This window comes from Aquila chrysaetos, chromosome 6 (assembly GCF_900496995.4).
Source record: "Aquila chrysaetos chrysaetos chromosome 6, bAquChr1.4, whole genome shotgun sequence".
Lineage (NCBI taxonomy): Eukaryota > Metazoa > Chordata > Aves > Accipitriformes > Accipitridae > Aquila > Aquila chrysaetos.
Genome location: NC_044009.1, coordinates 35,151,135 through 35,163,150, shown reverse-complemented (window position 1 = coordinate 35,163,150; position 12,016 = coordinate 35,151,135). Strand labels below are relative to the sequence as shown.

The window sequence follows — 12,016 nt, the reverse complement described above, 5'->3', positions numbered from 1 at the left end:
AAGGTTTTCAGAGTAATGTGAAATGGAGGGTTATCAACAAGTTTCATTTTACCAATCATGTTCTACAAAAAAACATTTCCAAATACTTTGTATGACTTATGCTTGCAGAAGCATTGATTAAAATTGATGGAGGCTCAAAACTAACAGAAATAATTGCAGTGTACTGAAAGCCAGTATTCTGAATCAATAACTAATCCTTAAAGAGAAAAAAGAAAAGAAAAAAAATATTCACAGAGTATAGTTGGAAAAACAATCATGTGATCAGTGTAGATGAAATGAGTCACAGGCACATCAAACACTAAAAGAATTTCCTGTCTGTAGACTGCAGGGTTCTCTGCAAAGCAAATGAGCAAGACAGCACCAGTCTTTGCACAGGCCAAAACTGAACTTAAGTCAGGAATCTAGATCTTTATTTTCAACTGTGAAATCTCATTTTGTATACCTGTGAAAACAATACACCGTATAGCATTATAACATATCAACTTGTGTCTTTCACAGCACGATTTGCAAGGTGTTTTTTACGAAAAATCTGTGTTGACAGAGAGAAAAGTTTAAAAAAGTTGTGTGCCTGTGTGTTTAACAGCAAAACCCACAAATACAACAACAATTAAGTGTGTGAGAGGGTGTTCTGGTATAGTATCACCTTCTCTGCATGCACAAGAAGAAAATGTTCTGCCAAGAAGATTTACATTCTATAATCTGCATGGAGAGGTTAATTGAAGTCAAGACAATATCCTTTCTATATCTGGAAACAGACTTGTTTGTTAACTACAGGAGTGCGTATATTAAAGTGCCTGTTATTATTTGTAATGCTTATCTCAAGAAACCTAGTAAGTCTCAGATATAATGGTACTTAATTGGCAAACAACATAGATAAGAAGCAAAATATCATGGGAGAGTATAGATTAGAATGCCTGACAGTCCAGTACAGATGCCACAGCCAAAAGGGCAGGGAGACTAGCACTACTCATGAGCAGTGAAGCCAGAACAAGCTATGCAGGTTTTCTAAAGTGAGTGCCCGTAATGTCATTTATATCACTACATTCATCTGTCTTTCACAAATTATCCAGTCTGAACTACTCTAGACCCATTCTAAAACCTTGGGTCTTCAATTCCAGCTCCTGACAGGTAAACAGTACGTAAAACATTGGTATTTGCAATGTTCTTCTCATTTAAATAAAAAAAAAACAAAAAAGAAAAAAAGAAAAAGCTTCCTCAGGATGCTGACTTGGTAACTCTAATTGTCCTCATCACCTTGATACCCTGAAGGCAGCTTTGTTTCTTTCCCTAATAAAATGAGGCCCCAATTGAGGTTACTATCTTTGTTGCTCTTTTCATTTTGATCCATGATTTAATCATGATGTAATTGTCAAAACTCTGGAAGTAATTGGGCAGGAATTGACCTATTTCCTGTTGTTTAAAGTATGTAAAGTGTTTATACAATCAGTAACACAACAACGGAGAAGCATAAAAACTTACTGGGTGCTGCATTATATATGGTTGAGGCTGCATCCAAGAAGGACTTTGAACCTGGAACAAAATCAGTATTTTATTTTTCATTTTAGTCATTCTTTTCCTGAATAATCCAACTGAGATATAGTAATAATTTAATAAATCATGTTAAGAAGCTCCCTCCCTTATTCATTCACTTTTTAATGGAATTAGTCACTCTGTGGAGCAACATACCACATACACCTTTCAGAACAGTAGACTATGATTTTAGTGCAGGTCTCAAACTTAATCAAGTACACTGAAAGGGTTCAAATAGGTGCATGAGAGATTTCTGCTGTGTTGAAAAAGGAGGCACCTTCTGCCTTGATCGGAATAAAATCAATTATTGGATTTTCACAAGGGAAAAAGAAACCAGGAATTCTGCTGGAATCTTATTCCAGGAACAAGGAGAAGATTTAGGAGAATTGTCCTCCAAGACATTGCGGTATGTTATTCCCAAAGCACAGGAAGAGAAGGTTCTGATGAGCATTCCTGCTCTTGCAACTAGCATGTTTTCTCTCCAAAAACACTGGCTACCCAAATACTTAAATTGAGGTAGGATGCCTAATTTTGCATGACAAGGTAAATTGAAAGGATTAAAAGGTAAACTAACAGATTACATGGTTATCTTAGTTAAAAAGAGCTGGTTGCAACAGGTCTTTGCAAAGTGTGCTGCAAGAAATATTAAAGGTGAGAATGAAAATGTTTCCTCCCCACCTCCTGTAGGTATGTAGGACAAGGCAGGATTCTGACCTGCACTGCACATGCAGAACTGACTCAACCACTGCTGCTGGACATTTAAAGCCCCTTACACGACTCTACCATCATTCCCAGAGTCCTGTGAACAGGACTGACAGATGATAGTCTTGAAAAAATCCAGGTGAGGTTATTTTCTGCAAGATGGAAATATTTCTTCCCTCCTTTTGGTACTGACTTTCAAATTAGAGTTGGTTTTTTCTTTTTCAATCAGAAAAAGAGCTAACAGAGTTAAAAAATGGAAAACACTTGAACCCTCCCTTTCCTCAGGGAAAAGCTTAATGGCAAAAATACTGGTACAGCCTGACTAAAGTTTTGGCTAATCTACTCATACTATGATAGTAACTGGCTTAGTACCGTCATATGGGTATACAGGAGTTGCAGAAACAAAGCACAGCCAAAACTTTATTAAATTTGTTTACCTTTAATAAGAATAAATCTAGGAACACGTTATACCATGCCTCAAAGAAAAAAAAATAAATCACACTCTTGAGATACGTCCGGTTGTGTAGATGACAGAATGCTACAGGTTTCAGTGAGAAGGGATCAGTAATGAAGATGTGACTAATACTCAAGTTGTGAAACTCTTCTGGCCAAGAACCTCCTTCCTCCCCAATACAGAATACTTGAATTTAATTTTCAATTCCTATTACTGTGGCACTTTAAGCATAATGATGTTAACTCTACCCACAATAATTTGAGCTCCATGCCATGTATATTGGAATACTGGTAACAACATTTCTGGAAACATACAGTATTGTGGTCTGCCTACCTCAATAAGCCCAGAAAAGTGACACTATATTCTCAAGGAGTAACTTTTACTTGGATTCTGAATATCTGAGAGTCTTATATTGATATTGATTATTGATTTTAATAAAGAACAGCTGCTAATTCTACTGCATGTTTTCCTGGGTAAGAACTTGCTATAATTTTAGAGGTATTGCTGTACAAAGCAGAATGATTCAATATACTGAAAAATACAGTACTAGTGCTGTCTGCCAAGAGCAAACATTTTGTTGCATAAGTCACCTCAGAAATTAATATAAAATTAATCCAGCTGCCCTTTACCCCAGAGTACACTGTTTTAACTCCTACATAATGCTTTGCTCGTGCAAGAAGGCATTAGACCTCCAAACTAATATTGGACAATTCTTCCTCATTCTTCTCTCCTGGAATGAGAGGGTACATGGAAATTTCTGCAAGGGAATACTGACCAAATAGCCCACAGTGCCTCTGTTAGCCTTCTATATGCCTTCTACATAGCCTTCTATATTCATTTTCACCTATAGTAAGCTAGAAAACTCAGCACATCTCTCTCACTAAAAAGCAAACAGCCTCTTCCTTCCCCTGACTCAGAGGTAAGAATTTTCCAAATTTAATTAGTTTTGGTTATTTATGACCTGAATCACTGATGTTTACTTCATCTATGTGTTAAACAGTAAAATGCCAAAATAGCTGGTCATTTAGCTTACACTGGGGTAATTGGAGTGTCTCAAGTAGTAGTTACAGAGCATACATCTGAGACTGCCATACTAGTTACATTAAATGCAAGTTATTTGTAAACTGAAATGTACGATGACCTAAAATTGGGCAATTCCGAAGAGATTTATATCAAAGTACAAAAACTGTTCCCTATCATTTCTCAGCATGTTGAATTGTTTGTCAATATCCCTTGGTGGGGACACAAGATGACACCTATCAAAATTCCTTTTCAGGAAGCTTTGGGCTGGGCTCTAAGAACAAAAAATGTTCATGATTCATGTTTTAATTTATTGTTCAAACTAAAGTAACTTTCGGTTTAGAAACACAGTTCTAGACTATTAAATGCTTTACTCCTAATATAAAACCACTGAATTTGAATGCTAACATAATTTGAACTTTGAACTCTTTTAAATTTCCTTCTCTAAGGTCAAGCAAGTTTCTCAACCCTTCTTAGTGCAACTTTGTAACATATCATTGTTGGGCTTCCCCCCCAAAAAAACAACCTGGAGGAAAGTTAGAAAAGCATGGAGAAATATCTTTGAAATAGAATTTAACTAAATCAAGAAGGTTTTAAATAAAGAATAATTATTTTAAAGATATATTATTGACACTAAAAGAACTTGACCAAGCGAAAACAAAAAAATCACACTTGAAATGCAGAAGTGGCTACAAATACCTTAGCCATCAGCACACATTAGAGACTTTGTTTTGCAAGACACCATGTATCTCATTAAATTGCTGTGCTTCCTGAAACAAACACACTCTTAGTTTTTAAGGCCGTCATTTTCATGCTGTACAGCATGAAGATGCCACTTCATTAAAATGAAGCATTATTGGAGAATTCATAAAACCACATGTAGTAATTGATAAATAAACATAAGCTCTGATGAACCATTTCAGCTACTAATTTCTAAATACAAACCTGGTATGTGGAAACCGGAGAAGCAATATATGGCGTAATAGATGTCTGAGTGATCATTCTGTTTGCTGTAATACTGTAGGGTGACGGATAAAATCTAGAAAATGCAGAAATATTTATTAAATGCCAGTTCTGTGCACCTTCCATAATGCAAAAATTCTTCTTTTCTTAGCGTGCCATTATTTAACATACCCATTTTGTAAAGCAGCTGTGGTTGGATCATACGTGAGTGTCATTCCAGCCTTTAAAAAAAAAAAAAAAAAAAAAAAAGGTGGAAAGAAAGAGTTGACAAAATCCATTTTGACTGTAAATTATTTCTCTTACTCTTTCTTTAGTTGTATTATTTTTAACTGAAAATCTGTATTGAAATAGTTTATTGCTGTAAGTTAGGGAAAGGTTAATTGACAGACATAATTACATAGTGAAAAGAATCAGCGATATTTGCTATGAATACAAGTTTCCAAGTTCCCAGCCTGAGGAACAAAATGCAATCTATGAAATACCTGGCTAAGAGAACCTGTGTGTGTTTGAGAGGCAGGGCTTGAAGATGATTATGTCAGGGTGTTGCCTACGTATATTAACTATACGAACGAATGGGGAGTGCTGTTTTTCAGAAGACACACTTGAATTTTCTTGTCTCATATATATGAGGTGTCTAGGCTTGCTAACCCCAGTAAGCCTATGAAACTATTATCTTGAACATTAAAGATTAAAACAGCTGTGACAAAAAAAAAAATTAATGCTGCACTGCATTGGTATACTGTTTTAATCTTATGAAAGTGATGTGCATTTCAGTGCTGCATAAATCAAAGGATTATTTACTACATGTAAATAAAGTTATGTTTCAGGTAGTTTTATAATATGAGAAATATCTCAAGCATATTCCTGACTAAGTTGAAGGAGATTTTGTTGTTCACTTTAATGAGGTAGGATTTAGTGTTTCGCATTTTGCCTTTTTTCCTGTTAAGAAAGATACGGTTAAGTATTTTATAGAATTGCAAACTGTCAGCTAAGAGTTGCTTGCACATTTATAATATGCCAAAGAGCCAAGCCAAGAAGTCTCAATGCCTATCATTTTCATAAGTATTCATTATTGTACACCCACACTAAAGCTTGAAGGGAGGACTTACAAGTCTCACCTCGCCTTCTCTGTGCCATGCTCTTCCATTCTGTATATATTTATTCTGATTCTGTCTCTTTTTCTGCCCTCCATCGGCAAACTTGCACAATAAAGGTTCTGCAGGAACTAAGAAGAAAAAAGAAATATTAGTTGAAGCAGCGTTCATACGCAGGTGGTCAGCGCTCCAAATGAGGTATGGTTTTTAAGTTATATTCCCAATATGACAGTTAAATAACACGGACTCATACTACAGCATCAACAACTGTTCTGCATAACACAAAGATAGCTGCCACACACAAACAGAACATCTGGAATGCTTTATATTTTTTATTTTAAACTACTGCTCCTAAAACCTGTTGGAAAGAAACATGGTCTGTATATCCTGAGTATACGTCTGTTAGTCTGGGGATGAATGAGAACTGCCATCTGAATTCTGAGCTTTGCCTCCTCAGAGGTACATCTAAGGAAGCTGGAGAATAAATCTGGCCAAAGGCCTTTAATATATTCCCCCCAGCCTTTGGAGGTTTCAGTAATGTCCCAAAACTTAAACTGTTCTGCCCATCCAGAACAGCAGAAGAGCTGGCACAGTACCTCCACTTACTCTAACTGGCAGGGTGGAGTGGGTACCTTTATCTCCTGCCACCTTGCACTGAAAAAATGCCATTCCCTTTTTCTCTCTGCTCTATAAAGAACACACAATGCAACCAGAAATTCTTCAAGATTTTTCTTTTATCTTGTTTTTTTGCATACTGTCAAGAAATAGTATTGCTATACTTTTTTTTAAAAAATTTTTTTGCATAACATTATCCTGACCATGACTTCAGTTTTTAATATCAAAATTAAAGCAATGAAAAAGAAAAGTTTGCATAGTATTCTTTCCCTGTTACTATCTTAAACTGCAACAGTTTCCACGTACCTAGGGCTGAAGCACAGCTCTCCTACATCACACCACACCCTCCTTAATCACAGGGTGGAAGCTCTGTTATGACTTGGATGTAACACTTCTCTGCCAATAATTCCTGACACATGAGCTGTCTAAGCTTTACCATGACACTCCTCCAGTCATTCTCTGTTTGGAAACACCTTCAAGAGACACGGCTGGATCTGAAAACATGCAACTTTCCACATGCAGAGTAAACACATGGGGTGGGAGGGCCACCCGCAAAAAACCAACCCCAAGAAAAATTTTAGCATATCTGTATCATGCCACAAAAATCTATTAGTATAACCATGGCCAGTGCTGATGCGCTCTTCACTCTGTCTGCGTTTGCAGAAGGTGATTGGTATTGAAAACCTCAGAGACTTATAACCTGGCAAAGAGCTTGACTTTTAAAACTTTGGCGCAAAACTGGTACTAATGGCCAAGTCATCCCTGGCTTTGGATGGCATACCTAAAACACTAGCTCTGTTTCTACTGGGAAAATAGCCACTTCCTGCATGATATATCTTTTGACAGCCTTCTCTATAAAAGATGGATGGACTGGGAGACAGAACTGGTATGTGGTTCCCTGTTTCATCTCCGACACTGACCACCCACCCATCAGACTTGTACCTCTCCTACTCATGCACTGTTATTCAGCAGTCAAATAACCTCAGTATCAGAGAGTCAGACTTTAGTACTAAACATGACAACTGACTTAATTTAAAAATGTATTATCTTACAGAGAATGGTAATTGAAATCCTATAATCATAAAATAAGCCAGGGAAAGTTTAGGCTAATGACACTGGAAGAAGTATTGGAGACCCATGGACAGTGGAGTCAATGCACAGGGAAATAACAGAAACCCTAAAGTAGGAGACAAGCTGGAGAACATTCTCTTCAAAATCTTGAATTTCTGAGGGGATTTTTGGCATTCCCAGAACTGAGTTTTGCTTTGGGGTCTTCTATCATGAGAAGCAACTTCGGTCTCAGCATATTTGGGCCAAAAAGGTACTATATCAATACCCTGTTGGATAATTTGATGTTACTTTATAAAAGCTAGATCCCAATAACCTTGGTCATATCACACAGCACTTTAATCCACGTACAGTTCTGTTGAAATAAGAGGAATTAATCTCAGAAGATTAGTCAACATGGGTAAAATTGTCAGGTTCTGGTATGAAATTATTTTGACACTGATCTTACACAGTGAAGAAAAAAAAAAAAAAAAACCAACCAAAAAACATCAGAAAGGGAGAGCTGAGATCCAAATACTGAAGTTAACTGCCTTAAATGAAAAAAAAAACTCTTCCCTAAGTTGAGTACCTCTGGCTACTCATAAATTATTTCAAACCATCTAGTATTGTGGGAAACATGTGTGACTTCCAAAATACACACTATAAATTTTTGGATGAAGTCAAAAGAAACTGGCATGAGAATGGCTTACAAAGACATCAGAAAATACCTAAAGGTTTCTAGCCATATGATTCTGTGTTATAGCACTTGCAGGTAGTAAATACTTTATTTAAAGCCGCATTATGCTTTCATTAAAAATCCCCATAGTGAATTGTACAAACTGCTCTGAAAGCGTTATCTGTGCTTACATTTCCCATCATTGTCTCAAGATAAAGATCTTTTTTTTCAAAAAAAGTGAGAGTAAACCTGTCCAACTGTTTGAATAAAATGTTCATAAAAATCTATTTTAAGAATAAATATTTTTTTGTTGTTCGTAGATAACTGAAAGCAGCTAAATTTTAAATGATGAAACCTCTTCTGTGGTGCATTGGAAACACTCTCCTGACAAATGTAAAGAGGAAGAAAAAATGGAACAAGAATTATCCACAAGTATTGGATTTTGCATATGTAATATCTAAAACCAGCAACAATGAAGAAAAAATTTTAAAAGGCATTACTTTGTGATTTGCCAGAAGTTGGTGCTCCATCTTACTGAACACAGATCTAGTCATGGGAATCCTTGTTTTTCTGACCTTCCAGCTTCTCTTGCTCCTCACTGTGTCCATAAATGAAGCCAAATGCTGTGAAAGCTCCAACTCATGTTAAAAAAAAACAAAGCAGACTGGCTATTTAATATGGCCAACTGCTCTGAGAAGACCCCATAGCATTTGCCTTCCCTGATGCCAGTTCAAGATCTGAACGCTGATAGTGGGGACTGCTGCAATTGAAAGCCCAACTGCAATTTTTGGCTGCTCTTCCATACATGTGACCTGAGTACTACTGTGTTCATTGCTTCAAGAACACAATGACTGATGGTCATCAGAAGGAGGGTCGTGAGAAAGAGATAAACCTTCATGGGAGCCAAGTATGATCTATTGATCCCCCTCACACCAAAGAATGCACATAGCCCTTGCTCTCTTCAAAATTAAATCTGAAATTTATTTCTTCAACTTACCTTTCCTCATATTTTTCATAAATAGGTAAGAGATTCTCTCTCTTGCACGTACAAACATGTATACAATAGATAGATAGATACAAACAAAAAAATCCAACAAGGCCTACAGACGAGTCAAGCAATCTTTTTTGTGGTCCAGGAAGGAAGGGAGAGTCATTTTTATTGTTTAATTGTTGGGAAGTGTGCAGACGTGGTGATGAAGGGGATCATTAATCATTCAGTGCCTTGTCTGTATGTGCAAGTCAGAGAAGCACAGGATAAATATTCGGAGTCGCATTCACAGCTAAGAGATAGCTGACGTAAAAGGCTACAACTTACAGTGGACTTACACTTCTGCAGCTAAGACACCATGTTTACAATGCCCACTCTACTGACACTTAATGAAAACCAACAGACACTCTCAATGGTTTGTAGATGTTTGTTGAGCTGCTGCTATGGAGGCATTCTGTAACCGCAAGCTTTCCCGTGCTTTAACAGCAAGTCAGTGCTTTAAAACCTGGCTGTGGAAAGTGCTGACCATCTCCTGCCCTGAATCACCCTCCTCTAGGGCTAATGTTTTTACAGATGAAAGATGTGAATGCAATATTAGTCCAGAGAGTAAATGCTTCCTTGTCGTACACACATTGTGCACATATGTACATTAGAATTTAGTTTTCATTTTTTCAGTGTCTACCCAAATACATACCAGGTGATACCATAAATGCAAAACTCTTATGTTGGACTTTGTGTTTACATCCTTGACTTTACATGGCTAATTTTATCAACTTTTCAATAAACTCTGCTTTCAGATATTAAAAAATACAACAAAATAGTTTTAAAATACTATTCTTCTAATCAGTTTTCAATTAAATTGCATCTTTAAGTGACTTTCATTGCTTATTTTCTAGTGACAAAGCATATGGGACTAATGAATTCTGACATTAGACCATCACCTTAACGGTAGAGCAAGCCTGTACAGCTAGAAACTTTAGCCAAAAGCTGTGGGAATTAAAAAAAAGAAGTGTGCAACCCAACTTCATTTAAAGAGAAACGAAATATATACTCTTCACCATCCTGTCTTCACTTAAACGCAGTGCTCAGGGTTATATTTCTTTAATAATTTATACAAGGTTTAATAATTTGTCACAGGAGAATATTTTGACTGATTTTAAGTAGCATTTTTCTTTTCTATTCCAATGTTGCTTCTTAAAACTAAGCAGCAATTACAAACTATGAGAATTAGAGCAGTAAAAGCTTCTAATCTTTGATCTAAATGGGTAAAATCTTGGTTCCTCTTCCTTCAGTATGACAATCAGGAGTAACACCAGCACTGTGACCTCTCAATACCCTTCAGCAGCAGTTTTCAGACTGTTGTTCATGGGTGATTTCTAAAGGATCTGTGGAAGATAACTAAGAAATGTGAGTTTATGGTCAAGTGGCTTAAATTCACTATATAGAGATCTGCAGTGCTGGATTCTTTGTAAAGATAAGCAAATAGAAAAAGCTCAAAAATGACTGCCACAAGATAACTACTTCAAGGCTCCATTTTCACTCCTCTCCTGCACTAGAAAGATGTCCAAGATCACAGTCATTCCCAACAGTAGTGTCTACCATACCTGGTAGACCTCTTCCTAGTCTACAGTGAAGAGCACAAGCCAGAGCAGGGCTCTCACACCTGTCTTCAATTTCCTCCCTAAACCAGAATCTGAGTGACCAGTATCTTTACCATAAGTGGGAAGAGGAGGGTGGGTCATGGATAATCTATGGTTTTTGGGTCACCACCTTAACCCACCATTCCTGATGCAAAAATGGTATGGGCTGCTCAGCAAAAATGCTCTCTACCTTACATCCATTAAAACAAAATCACCTGTTATTTTTCAGTAAAAGAAGCATTAAATAATCCATAAAGCCTATACAACATGCATAAAACTTCTGTAGCTTTTTAACTTCTATATTTTTCATTTTAAATGTAAGAGACAAATACACTCAGACTTACGCATACCTTACGTATTCTACAGCACAACTGCTTTATGTAATTATTTATATAATTATTCTCACATGTCATCATGCAGCTACATGCTGCTGTGATAGGAAGGAGATGCCTTTCATGATTTTGCCCAGCAGATCATTGCTACAACCGTTATGGGTCCAACACAAGACAAAAAGACAGCAAACATTAAGTATCATCTTCAGGGGAGGGAGGCTAAGTATGCTGCTCTGTCCTCACTACTCATCTTCTGTGTCCTGGCTCCTTATACTAGTCTAGTGTCTGTTTCCTCCAATTCACATCATGAGGTTACGTTTCACATGAGAATAAAAAAAAAGCTTTAAATATCACATTATTAACTGAAAAGAATAATTCTTTAAGGAGAAAAGTAGAACTAAATGCAAAAGTTATTTCAAGATTATAACAATCATGTAATAAATATACAGTTGAGAAGAGAATGGAATACAAAAATCAAAGTCCTAAGAAAAATGGGCAGAAAATCATAGTTCATAAAACAGAACAAACTATTACAATAACTTACATAACAAAAGTGCAAACCCCAGCTAGAACAAATGGTGAAACTAATACATCACTCCTAGGAGTTTTAGGATTATACCAACTTGCAGTGCATTTGAAATTGCTCTCTGAGCTAATCTTCCTTCTTTCTTACTGAAGACAAACAAGGACACGCTAAATATTGAATAGATTTCATTAATCTAATATGGAGCAGAGAAATAAAGCCTGAATAGCTTGTTACATCTAGGTTCAGCTTGCTCAGTATCATCAATGCCCAGTCACTCACTCAATTCTAGAGTCGACACTTCTGTGACTGCCCTGTGCTACCCTTGGCCCTCTCAGATTCTTAGAGGTTTTTCTGTTCTGTCTTCTCAGGCTCCTGAGGAGGTTTCACCTATGCTTCCCATGTGTTTAACTCATTCTTCCATTTAAACCC

General features: G+C 36.7%; 1 protein-coding gene across 6 annotated transcripts in view; it reads right to left on the bottom strand.

Moving 5' to 3' along the window:
• The window catches only part of RBMS1 (RNA binding motif single stranded interacting protein 1), a 150,125-nt gene that overhangs the window by 6,476 nt on the left and 131,633 nt on the right, over nucleotides 1-12,016 (bottom strand). For 5 of the 6 annotated variants that reach the window (XM_030017711.2, XM_030017713.2, XM_041124066.1 and 2 more), the window contains 4 exons: nucleotides 5,779-5,894; nucleotides 4,841-4,890; nucleotides 4,652-4,745; nucleotides 1,480-1,530 (listed from right to left, as the gene is read on the bottom strand). In XM_030017711.2, coding sequence (XP_029873571.1) covers nucleotides 1,480-1,530; nucleotides 4,652-4,745; nucleotides 4,841-4,890; nucleotides 5,779-5,894 — 311 coding nt within the window. The remainder of the gene's footprint in view (nucleotides 1-1,479; nucleotides 1,531-4,651; nucleotides 4,746-4,840; nucleotides 4,891-5,778; nucleotides 5,895-12,016) is intronic. The other variant, XM_030017712.2, reaches the window with a different exon arrangement.